Source organism: Tachysurus fulvidraco, chromosome 19, assembly GCF_022655615.1.
Source record: "Tachysurus fulvidraco isolate hzauxx_2018 chromosome 19, HZAU_PFXX_2.0, whole genome shotgun sequence".
Taxonomy (NCBI): domain Eukaryota; kingdom Metazoa; phylum Chordata; class Actinopteri; order Siluriformes; family Bagridae; genus Tachysurus; species Tachysurus fulvidraco.
In genome coordinates, this window is record NC_062536.1 from 3,131,634 (window position 1) to 3,152,698 (window position 21,065).

Here is a 21,065-nt window from a genome sequence, read left to right on the forward strand (position 1 = left end):
ACTAAAGTCATCATTTTGTTTATCATGTTTATCAGAATAGGAAACAGCTCTTTAAGGGAAAACATGGGTGGCTCTTAAAAGAGCCGTTTGAGGAGTAAAAAAAAACATAAGAAACAAGTTTACTTCTTCTTAGGAGCCTTTTTGGTCTTCGCTGCTTTGGGCTTTACAGCCTTTACCTTCTTGGGGGTCGCTGGCTTTTTGGCCCTCTTGGGGCTCTTGGCTGCTTTCTTGGGGGTCGCCGGCTTTTTGACCTTCTTGGGGCTTTTGGTGGCTTTCTTGACGGCAGTGACGGGCTTCTTTGTCTTCTTGGGAGACTTCTTGGCTGCGGGTTTCTTGGCCACTACTTTCTTGGGCTTCTTAGCCGCGGCGGGCTTCTTGGCGGCCGCCTTTGTCGCTTTGGGCGCGGCTTTCTTTGCGGGCTTCTTAACTTCGGTCTGCTTCTTGTTCAGCTTGAAAGATCCAGACGCACCGGTCCCTTTGGTCTGCACCAGAGTGCCTTTAGTAACGAGGCCCTTGACGGCGAGCTTGACGCGAGAGTTGTTCTTGTCCACGTCGTATCCGCCGGCAGCCAAAACTTTTCTTCAGAGCGGCAAGAGACACGCCGCTCCTCTCCTTGGACGAGGAAACCGTTTTAACGATGAGCTCGCCGATGCTAGGGCCTGTTTTCTTGGTCCTCGAATCTGCCTTCTTCTTGCTTGTACCTTTGTCATGATTTAGTCTTCCACACTGTGGCCTGGCGCAATCTCTCTCTCTCTCTCTCTCTCTCTCTCTCTCTCTCTCTCTCTCTCTCTCTCTCTCTCTCTCTCTCTCTCCCCTTCCCCCTTACAGCCCTCAATAAAACTTCAGCTAGTGGTAAAGAAATTAAACATTTTTTTTTTAATTCATTTGATTGCGTGATCAATTACATGAAAGTAGTTAAAAATAATTTACAACATTAAAGGAATAAAAAGAATAAACTTTTCACAAATTCCTTATTAATCTTCGAAATTAGTAGAATTTTTTTTCAAGAATTCATTTAAAATTTTCACCTTAAATTTTTACTTTAAACAATTGAAGTGACGTTTCATATAAGAGCTCGCTCTGAGCTGAGATCTAGTGATTTTTTTTTACTCATGTTAAAGTCTGTAATCCACCTGAATTGACAGTTCACTGTTTATCAGTTCGTTCATATAAATAAATGGACAAAAGAGAGAAAAGCACCAGATGACCCTGATATAGACCTAAGAGTCCTGGTGCCACACACTGTACTTTTGGTAGTTTAGATTAGGGTATGCAGCTAGTTTTTCTTTGCTGTCAATTTATTTAGCTCAAAAGAAGAAAAAAAAGGACTACACAAGGCTCTGTTTGTAATTCTGTTCATTTCTTTGCATTGCCCAAGTTCTCCCTACTGTACCTTTTGTGAATCTAGCTCCCCTGTCCCTTTGTGTCCTGAGTCCTCATGTTCTGTCTGTATTTTTTTGTCATTTGGATCATTAAAGTAATAAGCTAAAGTAATAAGTAATAGCTGCTTTCCCCCTCCTAAATGTTCATGATTTTCACCTCTTATATTAATAGATATGACATCAGTATATATAATTAATTGTGTATTAATAAAGTGTCCACTTTCAGTAAATGATACTAATACAAATTCTATGTAATTGAGCATGGTGATTATTCTGGGGAAGGAACAGATTGATCTTTTGTCCTTTACCTGGCCTCTACTCAGGAGCGCTCATTTTAGGATATTTTCAAATATTCTGAATATGATCTTCAGTCAAACCCAATACAAAGGATTTTCATTCATTTTCTGAATTTGTCACATCTAAGGGGAACTTTTTAGTTTTAGTGATACAGTGTAAAGAAACCAGGGTGAAAAGGAACTGAGAGAATAGGTTTAATCAAGTTAAAATGAAACATAATTAGAACAGTGATAAAGAGCATGTCGAACCATGTAGACATTGTACATCTCAAGAAATGTGATTTAAAAAAAAAAAAAAAACGCACAATGGTTACATATAGTTCAAGGTTACTATTATTTTTTTTTTTTTTACCCAGTGCTACATTTGCACATTTTAGAATATTGCTTCTATTACTACTATCATCAACAATAAGAAGAAAACTAATATAAAAGCAATAAAGTTTATAATTAAAAATTCACTGTTAAATATATTATTTGATCTTATATGTTGTTGGCCAAATTTCAAAATTGCAACCATACATTTAGTTCTTGACTGATAATCTTTAGAAGTAGAGTACAATTTCCATGTACAGTTAGGTCCATATATATTTGGACACAGGCACAAATGATTTTTTTTTTTTAACAGTAGGTATTTACCAAAACATATTCAGGCTATAGTTGTATATTTATAGTGGGCTGAAAGTCTCTCAGCTTTAATTTGAGGGTGTTTAAATAGCTTTGCTAAACCTGCGCAATTTTGCGTAAAATCTTTGGACCTCACACCTACCAGCACCCCTACAGCTCCATTGTTCTCCTCCTTTTGTTGTGCAAATGGCCCCATCACCTGTGAGGCCTGGCTCATTTGCATTTGTTCACTCAGACAGAGGTTTGGCCTGGCTTGGATCTGAGCTACTCTGTGACGGAAACCTTGAAGGCCTATCTACACAAAATTGTCTGTTTAATTTATATAAAAAAATTGTGTGCTAAGGTTTGTCATTGCCATAGTACATATCATATTTATACAACCCTTGTGCAGACCTGGGGTCTGTTTGACTCATCTGGAAAGTTTAATGTGTCATAACTTGGGTTTCCTTCCACATATTTGCCTGAAATTTACCAAGATTGTTCCAAATTATGAACTTTGCAAATAAAATTAATCTTGTCCTCCCGGGTCAATTTGACCCGGCCACATTTAGTGGGGCAATTGGTCATACTTTTGCCCTTTTCAGCGCAATGAACATACATACAGACACAAAAATGCACACATAAAATGTCCACTAACACACGCACCCAAAACACACACACACACACACACACACACACACACACACACACACATACAAATTGGGCATTGCATCTCATTAGGCCTCCAGAAAAAAAAAGCTACACATTTGTAAATATTTCACTTTTGAAATGCCTTTGCCAAGAAGAGGGCAAAATATGATCTGCCGAAACACACACACACACACACACACACACACACACACACACACACACACAGATGTTGTGTTTTCATATTCAAATCATATTTGTTTTCTCTCTTTTATTCATGAATTTAGTTGCTTCAGTCAGCTTTGACCTGGGGATGTTTGACATACACCAGCCAGTGGTTATCCAAAATAATATTTAATAATTTCTGCTTATTTTACTTAAAATCATGGCATAATATCATGAGGTTTATTGTTTATAACTTAAATATAATAAAAAGCATAAGAGGTGTAAAGGAAGTTTTATTCACAATAAATTATGCCAAGTTTTTGAGTGGTGTGTGTGTGTGTGTGTGTGTGTGTGTGTGTGTGTGTGTGTGTGTGTGTGTGTGTAGCCCGTTTTTGGGTGATCAGATGGCATCTGGTAGGCAAAATAGACATAAATGTAAAATGTTCAAAATGTAAGCTGATCACACAGAATGGTGATCATTGTAGAATTTTTACTTTATAAGCATTCAAGTCAATTTGACCTGGAAAAAACAGATTTTATTATTTACTGACATTATAAATGGTCAAAATGGTTTCAAAACAATCTCCTGGCTTTCAAAGAGACATTGCCAAGAGATGAATTCATTTCAATTATACAACACCTTCTAACAGACAAATTTGATATGGTCTCCGACATCTGGACATGCTTCAACAAGAACTGTGCTGAGAGTTTCACTCCAGGAAAACACATGACCATAGATGAACAGCTGTTCCCTACCATGGTTTGTTGTCCATTCACACAGTATATCGCAACCAAGCCAGACAAATTTGGGATCAAGTTCTGGATGGCCACGGATTTGGAGACCAAATATGTCTGCAATGCATCTCCTTATTTGGGAAAGTACCCCAGTCGCCCAGGGTCCAGCTTGCGCAGTGAAGCACAAGCGATTTGCTACTGCACTGGACATTCCAATGTCCTCCTCTACCCACACAGTGCCGTCTTTTGTCGTCTGGCTCAGACAGGGCTTCCCAGTACCACGGTGCATCTTCTGTGGAGGCATGTTGGGTTCTTGTTCTCAAAATTCACTTTTGGTGTTATAATTCATTGATGTAATTTCATTTTCATTGGCCATCATTTTATTCTGTATGTGTAAGAACATGTCAAAAGCCATGGACCATAACTTCACTCAGCTTATGACATTTGTCTACAAACATACGTTGGAGACTGAAGTGTTAGCAAGTTTTCATTTTATTCATGTATTAGCAACTTTTCATTTTTTCCCAAGTAAGGGATGTCTCATAAACACTCCTCTTACTGTTCCAAACACACTCCTCATGTCTCATACACACTCCTCTGCTAGGCAAAGGCATAGCAAAAGTGTATCAAAAGGCATAATTAAACGCAATGCCCAATTTGTGTGTGTGTGTGTGTGTGTGTTTTGGGTGCGTGTGTTAGTGGACATTTTATGTGTGCATTTTTGTGTCTTTACAGGTATGTATGTTCATTGCGCTGAAAAGGGTAAAAGTGTGACCTATTGCCCCACTAAATGTGCCCGGGTCAAATTGACCCAGGAGGACAAGATTAATTTTACTTGCAGAGTTCATAATTTGGAACAATCTTGGTAAATTTCAGGCAAATATGTGGAAGGAAACCCAAGTTATGACACATTATACTTTCCAGATGAGTCAAATAGACCCCAGGTCTGCACAAGGGTTATATAAATTTGATATGTTCTATGGCAATGACAAACAGCACACAATTTTTTATATAAATTAAACAGACTATTTTGTATAGATAGGCCTTGAAGGTTTCCGTCACAGACAGAGGTTTGGCCTGCCTTGGATCTGAGCTACTCTGAGTGAACAAATGCAAATGAGCCAGGCCTCACAGGTGATGGGGCTGTTTGCGCAACAAAAGCAGGGCTGAAGAACTGTGAAAATCTCAACAGGGGGGAATCACACCTTGGGACCTGCACCAGAAAATAAAAAATCCAGTATTTCTAGTGTTAAATCCAAATTGGAAGAAGGGTTTAGGAATTACAGCTCTTGAGAGTAGCCAGCCCCCTTTTTCAAGGGACCAAAAGTAATTGAATTCAATAAAAAGCTGTTTCATGTACCGGTGTAGGCTATTCCTTCATTATTTCTTCATCATTATTTCTGCCTGTTACTGGCAGGTAACAGGTCTGGAGTTGATTCTAAGTGTGGTATTTGCACTTGGAATCTGTTGCTGTAAACCTACATCATCCCTTCAAAGGAGCTCTCCATGCAAGTCAAACAGGCTTGCATGGAGATCATTAGGCTTCGTAAAAAAAACAAATCCATCAGAGAGATAGCAGGAACATTAGGAGTGGCCAGATCAACAGTTTGGTAGATTCTGAGAAAAAATAGAATGCAATGGTGAGCTCAGCAACATAAAAAGGCCTGGCAATCCAAGGAAGACAACAGTAGATTACTAAAGGCAGAAAGACTCACAAACAAACATCAACTGAAGACAGCTGCAGTTAAGGCCTGGTAAAGCACCAGAAAGGAGGAAACCCAGCCTCTGGTGATGTCCATGGGCTCCAGACTTCAGGCAGTCATTGCCTGCAAAGGATTTTCAACAAAATATTAAAAATGAACATTTATGTTTATATTCATTTGACCAATTACATTTGAGCCCCCTGATGTGGATACTGTGCATAAAAATGGCTCCAGTTCCTGAAGCTTTACTTGATCATTTTGTTCAACCCCTTGAATTAAAGCTGAACATCTGCTCTTCAAATTAATCTTTTTATTTTTTTCCATTTTCAATTTATTCTGTGGCATACATAGGGAAATGTATAAAAAATTTTTGCATGTGTCCAAATATACAGTATATGGCACTGTGTGTGTGTGTGTGTGTGTGTGTGTGTGTGTGTGTGTGTGTGTGTGTGTGTCTGCATATGTGTGTGTGCATGTGTAATATGTATATACTCTGTCTCTCTGCCTGTGAGTCTGTCTGTGTCTCTGTCTCTCTGTCTGTGTCAAAACCTGCACAGCGTGAATATTATCACCCACAGGCCAAGGCTAATCATAAAGTAATTGCAATGAGGCCTCCTCATGAAAGAGGAAATTTACGACATGGCCTCAAACAGGAAAACCGGCATGACACATTCTTCTGTAAAACATACAAGTCGCCCCCACAAGACAAGCACTTTACTAAATCTGATGAGAAAAGGAGTAGTGTTTATGTTGATCCAGAGAAATGGAACAAAATGACTCCTGAAGAGTGAAGTAAAAGGGATACATCAGCTCCCGTGTCAATTCTAAATTCTAAGTTTCCTATTTTGGTTTTTAGTTGACCTCCATATTCTTGGATACCTTCTTTATCGAGGGAACCTCTTAATTCCCTACCGGAGGCCGACTCTTCCTAGCATTTGCTTAACTACTTGTAATTATGTTGGCTTTGTAGAAGCCAACATTCTGATTTCCGTTTTAAGCTTATTATTATTATTATTATTATTATTATTATTATTATTATTATTATTATTATTATTATTATTATGTTGGCTTTTTAGAAGCCAACATTCTGATTTCCATTATAAGCTAATTATTATTATTATTATTATTATTATTATTATTATTATTATTATTATTATTATTATTATGTTGGCTTTGTAGAAGCCAACATTCTAATTTCCGTTATAAGCTAATTATTATTATTAGACAAAAATTTATTTTAAAAAAATGCGACCTAGGGCGTTCGAGCCACATGCACCAAATTCGGATATGTTGTAGACCCTGGTCTGAAGTTTTTTGCTTCTATTTTTCTAAGCGATCGGAATTCCGGCATTCCCGGTATGGAAGCTCAAATTGGTGTGTGTGTGTGTGTGTGTGTGTGTGTGTGTGTGTGTGTGTGTGTGTGTGTGTATGTGTATGTGAGTGTGAGTGTGTGTCTGTGTGAGTGTGTGTCTGTGTGTGTGTGAGAGTGTGTGTGTGTGTGTGTGTGTGTGTGTGTGTGTGTGTGTGTGTGTATGTGTGTATCCTTACACTATAAGCGAGTACACACTGTGGTTTGAGTGTAACTCTGTGTTTCACCTCCACTCCATCACAGATCACAGACTGACAAACCGTCACACCGTCACCAATACAAATCCAACGAATCGATCCAACACCAGGAGACACACAGATACACACATGCACACATGCACACATGCACACACACACACACACACACACACACATACACACACGTCAGAGAGAAAAACAGGAAGTGAGGGTGAAGCAGGAAGTGTTACCGATCAGACAGTTAGCCCCAATCACAGTGTTTGACAGACTGCAGTTGGCGCCGATCACCGTGTTTCGTCCAATCAGAACGTTCTCCTCCATCAAAATGCCGTGTCCCAGGCCGACGCCCGCTTCACGGTGAACGTTGTGGCGCTAGTGCTTGCAGCTCCGCCCCTCTTCATCTGAGAAGTTAGCTTCGGGGTGATGGGATACGACCAGCGGCCAATCAGATCACAGGACACGGAGTCGTACATGTGCAGGTTGGAGACGCCTGCGCCGTAGCCATTTTTACTCACAAAAATGTGGATCTGATTACCCAAAATCTAACAGGAAAATCAGTGAAAACAACACACTGCTACATGCTACTATAAGCAGTTGTTTATTCATACAGTTTACTCTGTACAGAACTGCTAACTCTGGCTAGCATGATTAAAAAGCTGAATAAAGTTACTAGCGTGTGAGGTGTGTAAGTGCTCTGACCTCCTCGTTGACGAGAATCTGATAGTCGAAGTTATCAGTGAAGATTTCAGCCACCTGAGGAACAGTCATACACTCGTTTTGTACAGGGGTGTGTGTGTGTGTGTGTGTGTGTGTGTGTGTACATACCCCATCAGTCCAGCTTGCTCAGTCTCCAGTGGTTGAATCTTCTCCAGGACATGAGAGTACTGGACATTTGCTTTCACCCATGCAGCCAAAGGAGTAGATGCTGCACTTGCACGCTTTGCGTTCTGAAACACAAACCTGTGGATTTTTTTTGTTCTTAATCTTCTCTAGAAAAACTAATTCAGTTAGATGCAACCCTGAATCGATCTGGGATAATTTATCTTAATTTTACAATTGAGAATTAGCGATGGTGGGCTTTCAAACTTAACTTGAGTTCAGTGCTTAGCTCTGTGACTGTGTGTGTGTTTGATTCTTTGTTTGTTTGTGTGTGTGTGTGCATACACACACACACACACACACACACACAAAAACAAACAAACAAACAAACACACAGGCACACACAGGAGGCCCTGTTCCTGTGCAGTAACTCCTCAACACTTTCCCGGATCTCATGTGTGATGTTTCTGGCGTCAAACGTCACAATGTCCTCCCTCACACCACGTTTAGCCAACAAACTAAAAGACAAAGTCAAGAAAAAAGCAGAAGTACTGAGTGCAAATGTTTTGCCATAGATATATACACTAGATGTCGCCTTGTATTGGGCAGTACATTGGAACGAATGCGTCAATAGAGTCGCCATCTTGGTACGGGGGACCCCCTCCTCTTAATGCATTAGCGTCAATGTAGGCAAAGAAATAAAATCACCATAAATCGTCATGAATGTGATTTCTAGTTTTTTGATTGTGATTCAATATCATAAAACACATTCTCACTTGTGCAATGTAATCCCTTGCTCTCTGGTTTTTAGATTTATTTCGTATGAACAACCAAACGCAGCACAGAAGTCCGGCATCATCCATGCATTTAAAGTACAAGAGCACCGTATAAAGATGGCGGCGGTTTTGACGCATTTTTACGACCCCAAGGCGACATCTAGTGTATAGATATCTCTGATGTTTTGCCAAGAAAACTGTGTGTGTAATGTGTGTTACACACTCATCACACCTCTAGTGTTGTTGTGATTAGATTTTTCGCACTTGAGCAAAATGATGCCTAATTAATTAATCAATTAATCAATAAATTAATCAATTACTTAATCAATTGATTGATTAATCGATTAATCAATCAATCGATTGATTGATTAATCGGTTAATCAATCAATCGATTGATTGATTAATCGATTGATTGATTAATTAATTAATGGCGGGGTCTCCGAAATGCTTCAGAAAACTGATTAATAAAAAAAATCAAAAACAAATTTCAAAACAAAAGTGTAGCCAATAAGCAAAAAGAGGCGGGGCTTGTCAATGGGCGGAGAGAGTGTTCAGTGCGCATGTGTGACATTAGCAGAAAGCGGCTTTAACATTGACATGGAGGATAAAAAACAAAGAAAGAAAGCGAAGAAAGACTTACGATAAGGCAAGAAGTAGGACGTGTTAATACAGGATCAGCTTTCCAGCGCTGGAGAGAACTGAAGGAGCAGGAAGTTGGCCACATATTCACAGGTTGGAGTTTCCCGAGTCAATAACTCCTGAGCTAAACGCTGTTACTAGTGATGGCGAAGTGAAGCTTTCTTGAAGCAATGAATCTTTCAACCCAATTGTTTCGGAAAAAGGTTCATTACTCGAAGCTTTTCAAATCAGATGAGGACCTCTGCTGGTGAAAGCGCTATCACAGAGTGTTCCACAACCAAACAACGTACTAATTTTAGAAGCAAAAATTAATGGATTTACAAATTAAGGATAGATTAATAAATAAATGATACAATATATTAAATACATGACCAAAGCATATTCCACTGCATACGCATGGTAACTCCAAAAAAAAATGTAATAAAGATAACTTTTTCTATGGTGAATGTGGACATTTTGACTGTTTTTAGAAAAAAAAAAAAAACTTCTCAATGTTGAAGGTATGTAAGTGCAGTCACACTTTTACACGATTATAAATCTGCCTTACAGACTACTGTACTGTAGGCTAGATGGATGCTTTGTGCTTAATTATGTTTTATTAACAATCAGCAGTCAGCAATCAGGTGTCCACCTGTTTAACATGACTATATAGACACACAGTCTATAAGTGTGTGAGCTCATGAAATGGACATTGTAAGTGTTCTTGAATGAGTGACAAGGATGATGTATTATTATTATTATTATTATTATTATTATTATTATTATTATTATTATTATAAGCCAGCTGCTGGGCCCAAATCAAACACTGGACATAAAAACAGATTAAGGATAGACCTTGGCTCAAAAGTATAAAGTGCGAACCATTAAAAAAAAAAAAGATCATGGTATTAAGCGGTGCACAAAAAAAGGATCTTTTCTTGCATTCCCATATTTTTCAACATATTACTACTATCCTATATATATATATATATATATATATATATATATATATATATATATATATATATATATATATATATATTACAAAATATACGACATGCAATGTTACATTGAATCGTATAATTGCCCAATGATGAGTGAGATTTCATTTATAAATATAGGCCTCACAACAAAACCATATATATCCACCTTATTGGGCGAAATCAAATGAAAGTGTTCCCACATTTTAGATCTTTTTGTAACAGGCTCCATTGACATGTCGCAACAATAAGCTCTCCTAAACTCGCTATACAGTAATAGATTCCATGCAGTACTCCAATACAACACACAGGGGCGCGCAGCGTGTCGCGCACGATTTTAAACCTTTGAATCAGATAACGAAGCAGTCACGTGGGTGGGTGTGAAACGAAGCTTCGGACGTCATTGGTCACGTGATTTTGCCAGAACGAATCAAGCTTCGATACAAAGCTTCGATGAAAATCGGTTAATTTTTTTGACACACGCCTCGGAGCTTCGGTGTCACTGGTAACATCACTATAATTATGTATTCATAATAATAATAATGTTACAATAATATGTGGATTGCTTCTGATAAACAATAATTATAGTAAAAAAAAATTGTCTTTACATGGCAACAGTAAAATTACAATACGATTTACGATGTCTTGCTTTCGTATGTTTTTTTTTGTGGATGGGCGAATTCTGTGTGTGTTCCAGAGGTGAACAACATCCTGCTTCTGTCAATGTGCTTTTCTTGTAATTGAGGCAAATAGTTATGTAATTAAAGAGGAATACATGAAAGTAATCAGTCCCCTGACTAACTTTGATGTCAAGGATTTTCACTGTTAATACACTTTATTTTCAGCATCATTATGTCACTCAAACTTCATTGTTATGGTTACAACCATTTTTTAGACAGCTGTTTTTGTGTTAAATTACTTAATATTTTAGCTCCTTTTTATTCCCATGCGAAAAGAGAAACAAGCAAGTGAAGAAAAATAGAAATAAATTGCTGATTTGTAGCTACTGCTAAGAAATAAATTTTCACTCATATGGAAAAATAGCCATCTCTTAGATTTAAGATAACCAATATATCTTACTGTATTGTTTTGTTTTTATTACAGATTGACAGCTCGGTAGTTGGAGAAATAGATGATGCCACTATGACTGCTTACATTCCAGCATATGGTGATAGGATTGCTACAAGGCGTTTCTGTATGGAAAAACAGAGAAAGCGTGGTGATGATCTAAAAAGACAGTCCTTATTTGAAAAACTTAGAAGAAAGTTGGGCACATTGACAAGCAATAAAGACACAGATCAAGATTTTGAGGAGGAGCATTCTATGCAGCCAACAAAGATACATCTGAGAAATAACAAAAGGGCCGTGAAGATGACAAGGAAAATAGAACTAGGATGGATACACGACAAGAAACAAGTGAGAAAACGCAATGGTGGAGGAACCAGAGTTCTTGATATTTCCAAGAAAGCCACAAAAACAGAGATTCTATCACAAGCTAAAAAGCTATTTTTCCCCAATGAGAAATCGAGAAAGGGAAAGTGGGAAGAGTTTAGTCACAATATTGTTGACTTTCAGGAAGCATACCTTGATGAGGGTGTTAGTGTGGGAGAGCTCTATGAGACACATAAATTGGGGATTTTAAGATTTTACTTGTTCACAGAGCACCAGACAAATGAAGATGAAGTGTTCACAGAGATGACAGAAGGAACTGATGAACAGACAGATGCAGCGAGGCAAAATGAGCGACAGAAAAACACAACAGAAGATAATGAGCAGCTGACACAAAAAACACATGACAGTGAAAAGCAGACACATACTGTAGAAGATGTTGTCTCTACTGCTGTAGAGATTGTTGATCTTACATCTTTGTGTGATACATCAGAGGTCATTTTTGGCCCTTTGCAAGGTGGACCATTTTTAGAAGATCTTGATGACACAATCTTACATGAGCCTATAGAAGAGGCACAGATACACATCAACACCTACAGCTCAACTCCTGTCCATTCTGACACAGTGCCTGCTGGCCCCTTAAGTCCTACTTATGAACCTTTGCATGTGACGGTGAAACTCCACAGAGTCAATCTCTTGGAGGAACTGATTACCCAATTCAAGGATGAAGTGATTATGTCCTACTCTGTGAAATACAGCTTCATTCATGAAATGGGGGCAGATGCTGATGGCGTGTCCAGGGATGTATATGCTGCCTTCTGGACAGAGTTTTTAGACTGTGCAGCAGAGGGTGCAGATGTGAGAGTACCATCACTATCCCCAAAATGGCAAGAAGAAGAATGGAAATCTGTTGGTAGGATAATGGTCAAGGGATTAAAGGAACATGGATATTTTCCTTCTCGGCTGGCTCAAGCCTTTACAGCAGCAATCACATTTGGTGAACACACTGTCTCACCTGATTTATTGTTTGACTCACTAATGTTGTATCTTAGTCAGTCTGAGCGCGATCTCTTGTCCACTGCTTTGCAAGACACCCTTGATGGTGATGATAAAGATGAGCTTCTTGATCTTATGGATCGCATGGGAGTAAGAACAGTACCAACACAAGAGAACTTGAAAGCTGTGCTTCTCCAAGTGGCCCACAAGCAAATAATCCAGCAACCAAAATATGCACTGGATAACATTGCAGCAGTCGCAGGACCAACTCTCAGGGAGTTCTTCCCCAGTGTGCTGGATATGCAGAAGATGTATGAGAATCTTAAACCATCAACCCGGAAGGTTTTAAAGTTGATCACGGCCTCTCCAGCTACTCCAGCAGAGAACCAAAGTTTGCAATTTTTACATCAGTACATCAGGGGATTGGATGAGATAGGCCTCCGGAAGATGTTGAGATTCATGACAGGGTCTGATGTCATCTGCGTTAAAGACATTCAAGTCATATTCACCCCTTTGGAAGGTTTATCAAGGCGGCCTATTGCACATACTTGTGGCCCAACTTTAGAGCTGCCATCAACTTACAACAGCTATCCTGACCTCCGAGCTGAAATGGAGGCTATACTGTCTAGCAACTTCTATGCAATGGACATTGCATAGAAGTGTCTCACTCACTCACATGTACACACTCTTCCCTTTTGCCCAGGTATACAGTAGCCTTATCAGTGCCATCTGTTTACCTTTAGATAGTGTGTGAATGTAAGACAGAGCACATAGGGGAAGTAATTGCATTATGAGTGCAGGGTGATTTATTTTTTATTTTGTTTTTCAGTTTCAGTTTTATACAAAATGTCATTACCAAACTTACTGTGGAAACAAGTTTACTGGCTGATGAGCATTTTGTTGATGGACTCCGAATATATCCAGCCCATAGAAACATTTACACATGATAACAAGATTCAATAATCAGTTTGATTTATTGATAATGATACAGGACCATTTAAATGCCATTTATGTTGCATTGTTTGCAGTGGGCCCAAAGTTTGTCAAATCACATTTGGTCATGCTGAATAGTTCCACTTCAGTTCAACGTTTTGCAACGTTTCATATGCAGTTGTTGTTGTTACCAGACTTAAACTGTCTGTAGAAACATATTGAGTGGCTGAACATTTTGTTAGTATACTTTAAGGTCCATTTAACCAAAAAAACAATTATAAGCCTTTTACACAATGTATGTTAGAAATGCATGTGGATACATTTTCATTTTTATTTAGATACATGTACCAATATTTTAAATGTTTTAAAACTTTTATATAAGCCATCATTTCTGTTAGCAGTTTAGGAGCATACTTTTTGGGACAATTTAACAATTTAAAAGACCCTGGGGTAATGTCAGCTCATGTTAATTCTAAATTTTGCCAGTGTTTGGAAATCTGTTCTAACATACAGCACTGTACATTAGAAGGTGTTCTGCTTTTTACAAATAAAAAGCACAGGTTTCTCTCTTGTTTTCAAACAAATCGGGTCTTTACTGCAGATAACACACACAAATTTTGTCTACACAATAGAATTACCGAGTTTTGACAACTGCACTGCAGTTCCTGCATTCACCAGTACTCTTTAGACAACATATTTAAACAGTCATCTCTACATTACCAAATTTACCAAATAGGCTTATTTCCTACATACACAGTAAATCACACTGGGGAGAAAAAATGTTTTACTGGTTTAGCATGTATTTATATGATGACAAATAATTGTGTAAAAAAGTGCTTTATGTGCAGCCCAGAGACACATGATAACAAGATACAATAATATGTTTGATTTAAAGGCCATCCAAGCATCATGTAGGTTGCCCTGTTTACAATGAGTCCAAAGTGTGTCAGACCACATCTGGTGATGCGAAATAGTTCCACCATAAGGACAAATGTGCCATTTTTGACAATGGCAACATGTGATACCTTTCATTTGCAGGTACAGGATTGTTCCCAGTTCTGTGGATGAGATGTACTTTTTACATAATGATGAATAAAAAGAGATGATATGGAGCTGAGTTGGGAGATGTCCATTATGAAAGAGGTGTTTATTATCGATTGCAAACACAGTACTTCTGTCAATGAATGTCATGGTATATATCCTTTTCCGTCCAAACAGCAATTCTGTTGTTTTTTTGGCTATGAGTGGGTGCTCACATTCAGTCATTTGATCCAGTAGAACAACTTGTGATTATTAAATTTGGGTACGTATGTAAGCACGTAAGAACATGTAAAGATCAATGGCTTCCTCTGGAGAGGTTGGTGGATGAAGACTGTTTTCTACCATGGCAAGGCAACAAATGTCAAACACTGTATTATCACAGGGATATGGTCCTCTCTCACGACATTCCTCCCTACAAGCCTGTATCTTCTGTTGGGATACCTCTTTAAGGTACTCCCTAGCACCAAAAAGTTGGGGTAGGGTGTACATCATCACTGGACGTCCACATGGAGACACAGCATTTCTGGATGGGCGAATTCTGTGCGTGTTCCAGAGGTGAACAACATCCTGCAGTTCTCTCTAAATATAAAAAAAAAACAGTGGGGAAGTAAAAAAATTAGTCCACACCATTGCAATACCACCTGCAGGCAAAATAAATGCTTATGGTCCAGTATGATACAGTAGAGCCGTTTCTCAAACAGTTTCATGCATGTTAAATTCTATATTTGAAAACAATAAAACTCTATGTTAAGATTTGTTTTATATGATCAGGGTCAGATAAGTCATCCCTCTCATATACTGTGTCCCACTAATGCAGAGAAACAATTTTCTTTCACCAAAATGTTCATAAAAGTACCAGAATGAAATTAATAAAAGTAGGCTACTCATAGTGCGGTAAATTTTCCTTGTCAGTGTTTTATATTATGATGTTTTTGGGTTAATATTAGATAACCATTTTATTGTTGTAGATGCAGGCTGCTGCTAATTCTAACTACTTATACTGAGATCCATCTCTTAAAAAGTCAACTATATGGGAATAAGGAAAAAATTGTGATCTACAAATTAATTTAATAATCTAATTAAATAATGGTTATTGCCCATTTGCTTCTGTTATGGAACAGTTGTTAGACCTATGAAATGACATAATTATGCTGCATGTCACAACATTTGGCGTATTGACAAAATCTATAGCTGAATAACATATCACAATTTACATGTCTAAAGCACATTTCTTACTGTACCTCTATTATTTCAAGACATGTGAACTGTATTAGACTTTTGTCTATGAAGTCACCGGAGAAGTCGTCAGAATCTTTTAGATCTTGAAATAGGTTGATCCAGAACTGTGCATGCTGTTTCCTCAAAAATCCCCACCACTGCTCTATCCGTTGGTTATGATTGCTTGAGCCATACAAATAGCAATTTCTCGAAAAGTCGTCCGTATGATCATGTCTCATGAACATCTGCATCTGTTCCATGTAACAGTTCTCTGTCCCTAAGTCTGAGCGAATTCGGGTGGCTGTCCCATTCCTTGATAACGCCGCATCAATAAAGTATCCAGCGATGACCTTGGGATCACTACTTGTAGAGTATGCATGTAGCCATATCACCATTCGTGAAAACCCGTCGATTGCACCATTGATGCAGATCCCATATGGTTTGAGTTTATCATATGAATCAACATGCCATAAAAAGTTCGGGCCTGGATTATGATACAAACGTCGCCGAAGACGATTCCGGCGCCTCAGTTGCACTCCATGGGGATCCAGTATTTTCAACAATTGCCTGATTGTCTCTTGTGTCACCACATAGCCAGCCTGAATGCATTTCAGATGCATCATCTTATATCCGTGAAGCATACCATATCGGTTCAACTGATCCTGTAGAAACACAGCAACGTCAAGCAGATCAGAATGTTCTTTTCGTCTGAACAGGCGCAAAGTCTTGAGGTGTCTGCGCAAAGTTGACGCACTAATAACAATACCATTTACATTGCTTAAAGACAGCAGTATCTCCCAATGTCTCAAACCCAAAGTAAAATAAAACTGGATTAAACTTGAAAGGCGGGACATGTTTATTTCCATGCAATCCACCTAAAATAGAGCTCCTGGCAGGATTTTGAGGGATCTCATTAATTCAGAAAAACAGAACAATTAATTTTTTTTTTCATGAAAAATTATTTCATAATTTTGAGATAACTAAGTCGTTAATTCAGAAAAACAGAGCAAAAAAATTTTATTCATGAAAAATGATCTCATAATTCTGAGATAATTAAGTCGTTAATTCAGAAAAACAGAGTAGATTTTTTTTTTCTCAAGTGAATGCAATACGCTTCCGTAGTGGCCCAACTTATTGTTAAACAATTATTACTTAATTGCTTTAAGAATCATACTATCAAACCAAATAGTCTTCGGTCTAACCATCAACAAATGTTAACAGACTGTTTATAAAAAATGTTTTAAAAATTAGCTTTCTTGATTTTTATCTGCAATTACCATGTGTACCAGCATTTATTTATTCTTATATTGTTCAGATTTAATTAAAACAAGTGCTGACCATAAATATCTAATTTTCATGTCCAAATGTTCAGGAATATACACTTACTGTTCAATTTGATCTACCATAGACACGGTAATGAGTTGGAAAGAGGACACCAAGGCAGATATTGTCCAAACTAACATGGATTCACAGGAGGACACAGCAAGTCTGGGAAGAGAGAGTGCAACTGAGGATAGTGGTCTAAACAGCCCCAGAGGATACCAGAGTGAACCTGGAAGGAAGAGAAACAAGTGAGAATGCACCATTGGGAGATGCTGGTCCAAATGTTTACAGGACAGCACAAAAGGTGCATAAACAGTTTTCCATCACTCTTAACAGAAAGGAATGGAACAAAATAAGACCTTCGAAAGGTTCCACTAAATTAAGGCCACCCTGGACTCACTATCTCTATAATGCATTTAAAAAAGAAAATCCCTGTTGCACTCTATCTTTTAAATATCAGAACATAAAAGCTGCCCTGGGCAGCAGGAAAAAAATTTACATATTTACACATTGTGGCAAGTTGCACATTCCCATCATGCCAGGCAAAATACAAAATCAAACTGAAAACCAAGCCTGAAAGAATTTGCAAAATGGTAAAGATGCTGGTCGGTCAACATGGACAAATAAAACACAGAGTGGGTGACAAACGGTTTAGGCCAGCAACAAACCTCAAAAGAGAAGCACTTGCAAGAGCAATTACACGTGGACCTAGTCATTATTTCTAGTCATATAAAAGGGGATGTTCCCCTTTTACCAATCTGTGAAATGCTATCAAATGAGCATTCGGTACCCCCAATCACATATTGGCTCATGCAATTTACATTGCATTTGTCCAAATACACACAAATGCACATACACCAGGTTGAGACAGACTATAGCTGGGTTCTCATGCAAAGTGTTTTGCTAGCTTTCAACAGAGAGCACATCACTACCTACCTAGAAAGAGCTTTTGATATTTGCACAAGCAAAAAAATTCAGGATGACATGAAGCCTTACACTGTGCTGCACATATGTTCTGCTCACATCCTCAAAGCAGCCAGAGAGGCAATATCAAAGCCAACTGATGACTGAGAGACTTTGTCACATTTGCCTTTGCAAGACTGCAGAATGCCTGTGCACTAGATCAGTGGTTCCCAAACTTTTTACAGATACATTAGGGATTTAACATCATTCTACGTGTCTAAATTGTGGTCTTGATTTTTTATTTTTTTTTGCATTGTCCGTCTCTGGAAAATACCATCATAAATATACCGGACATATGCCAGCAGCTGAGCTAAACCAGCTACATCAGTCGATTCGTAGATTTGTAAAGCGTAGAAATCACTGGATTTTATCCGAAGCAATAGTTGTTTTAAAACGTCTTCTGCCATATCAGCGATGCGACGTGAAACTGTGTGTGAATTACATGCGATACGTAAAGACGTGCACTTGCGCATGACTCTTAAGTGGACTAGGGCTGTACAATTTGGGGAAAATGTCATGCGATTATTGAGGTCAATATTGCGATTGCGAAATACGATTGCAATATAATAAACAAATGGTATCATGAGTCAACTTGCTTGGTTCTCAAGGAAAATGCACACACAGATTACTGATAATGCTGAAATTTGTATTTCTAAACTCAAACTAGCAACAACAAACAAATGCAAAACATTTTCAAATTAAAATATAAAATAAAACTTTAATGCTGATTAAAGAAAAGCCTAAGATCAAAACTGTAGGTGTACAGTGTATATAATATATGTATATATAATGTATATGTATATATATGTGTGTATGTACATACAATATATATATATATATATATATATATATATATATATATATATATATATATATATATATATATATAGTATATATATATATATATATATATATATATATATATATATATATATATATATATATATATATATATATTGTATGTACATACACACATATATATACATATACATTATATATACATATACATATTTTATACACACACACACACACACACACACACACACACACACACAAAGTAAATTACCAACTTAATGCAAGTTATACATGGTATTGCACTCACCATTATAGATGATATTTGGAGCAATATTACATGTAATTATTAAACTTGATTCCCTTACATATACATTTGCTTTTAAGTCTAATTATTAATTTTGATTATGATGTGATTGTGACAGGGGAAGAGGTTTCAGGTTGGGGGTAAAGAGTTTTTTCTGTCACCACTTTTGAATAAGAAACAATATCAAGGCTATAAAACTTGTCAAAACTCCTCGGATCACAAAAATATCAGTGAGAAGTTGAGAACACTCGTTTAAACAGTACATACACTCGAACTTGGCCGCACATTTTTTACTTCATTGATATTGCTTTTAATCGGAATGCAAAGACCGGTCATCGGGACATAAGCTGTCATGTAGAGGAGACCGGGGTTGGTTGTCACAATTTTTACTCATGCGTGACTTGCTCATCTTCAAAAAATCTTTCAGCAGTAATTCCTACATGAAATGAAAACTTGGGGTCTTGGCTTTAAATGTGTATACTTTTTACTTTTAGAATGTATTGTAACATGAAGTAATTAACCATCAAATACACTCTGACACAATGTGACAACCAACCCCATTACGGGGTTGCTTGTCACGAGGTATGGGGTTGGTTGTCCCTATAGAGGTTCAATAGGATTTCAGTGATAAATTGGGATCTAAAAAGGTAATGTGTAACTTTTTCATTTTTTTAAGCTAGAAACTGCAAATAAGTTTTATTATGAATACCACCCCTATGATAGTTGTCATCAATGCCCCTTATGTTTAAACAATGGGATTAAAGTGGGTGATCAGTTACTTGAATTGTCTACTGTGTTGAGAAATAAAATGAAATATTTTTTAGTGCTAAAGCCTCTTTATCATCAATTCATTATGTAAGTTGCCTAATAGCAAACAAAAACAAACAGACCAACAGTCTTAAAAGGTCCACATGTCCAATACTCTTAACAATTTGAACTAAAGTAGGAAACCCTGCGCAGCACTGGCTGTGCTTCATTCAGAGTCACAAGAATCACAGTTGTGACAAATTTATGCCCCTGGATTGCCAGGGGTACAATCTTTGTATGCAAACATTTGGCAGCGAACACATCTGAGCCATACTTCCCTGGACTTGCTATTAATTTGTTGCGACACTGAAAACTGGTAAGCCAGACTGTGCACTTCTTTGGGAGATAGACCATAATAGATCTCAGAGGCCTTTATTATGTAATCTCTCAGCTGCTGTTCTTGGTAACCGTTGAAAATCTGGCGATTTTTTCTATAGCCAACTGGCACTGAGAAAGTGGTAGCTTCACCCTGGATGTCATCATTTGACATTTTCTGGCAGTAACAGGTCAATGTAGTTAATATCAAATTCTTTAGCTGTGCTACATATGCTTTTGCCTTCTAGCTTCACCTGCCTCACAGCCAAAAGCATAATGTCTGCTGGTGTTCTGCCCCTGTTTGTCTTTCTCAGGTTGTTGACGAACATATTTCGTCTCGTCTCGTCTGACGAAATTAACACTACATATAACAGAGGTAGCATTTTTTTTTGGCCACCAGTTCAGTGTCCGTCTGCTCGGCATCCATCTTCACCCGTTCCGCGCTGCACACCGGAAAAAGTCACGACATGACCATACGTGCCACACGTGCCACTGCCTAAACTGAAACTCACTGGTCTTTTTTATAATTAGCGGATAGCGGTGTAGTGTATGAAATAGGCAAACAGCTTTCAGAGAGAATGGGTTGTCATGTCCCCACATGCATTTATTTATTATTTATTTAATAAATAAATGCAGCATTTTGCGTCATATAATCGCACAGGCTTGATATCACGATTGCGATATGATTAA

The 21,065-nt window shown here is 37.9% G+C and overlaps 2 protein-coding genes, 1 long non-coding RNA gene and 1 pseudogene across 3 annotated transcripts; 1 reads left to right on the top strand and 3 right to left on the bottom strand.

Annotated features, from left to right (window-relative positions):
* Positions 1-50: 50 nt before the first annotated feature.
* LOC113645637 lies at positions 51-1,114 on the bottom strand (annotated as a pseudogene).
* A 3,852-nt stretch (positions 1,115-4,966) lies between these two features.
* LOC113645460 lies at positions 4,967-8,550 on the bottom strand. Its single transcript, XR_003441225.2, has 4 exons — positions 7,924-8,550; positions 7,081-7,851; positions 5,545-5,655; positions 4,967-5,446 (listed from the first exon to the last, which is right to left on the bottom strand). It is a non-coding gene; the product is annotated as an uncharacterized LOC113645460 (long non-coding RNA).
* Positions 8,551-10,601: 2,051 nt separating this feature from the next.
* On the top strand, positions 10,602-14,176 carry LOC113645425. The gene is made up of 2 exons (XM_027151011.2): positions 10,602-10,796; positions 11,396-14,176. The coding sequence occupies exon 2, from the start codon at positions 11,435-11,437 to the stop codon at positions 13,331-13,333; it is 1,899 nt and encodes a 632-aa protein (XP_027006812.2). The 5' UTR covers positions 10,602-10,796; positions 11,396-11,434; the 3' UTR covers positions 13,334-14,176.
* A 625-nt stretch (positions 14,177-14,801) lies between these two features.
* On the bottom strand, positions 14,802-16,762 carry LOC113645431. Its single transcript, XM_027151033.2, has 2 exons — positions 15,892-16,762; positions 14,802-15,229 (listed from the first exon to the last, which is right to left on the bottom strand). The coding sequence occupies exons 1-2, from the start codon at positions 16,732-16,734 to the stop codon at positions 14,903-14,905; spliced, it is 1,170 nt and encodes a 389-aa protein (XP_027006834.1). The 5' UTR covers positions 16,735-16,762; the 3' UTR covers positions 14,802-14,902.
* Positions 16,763-21,065: the final 4,303 nt, after the last annotated feature.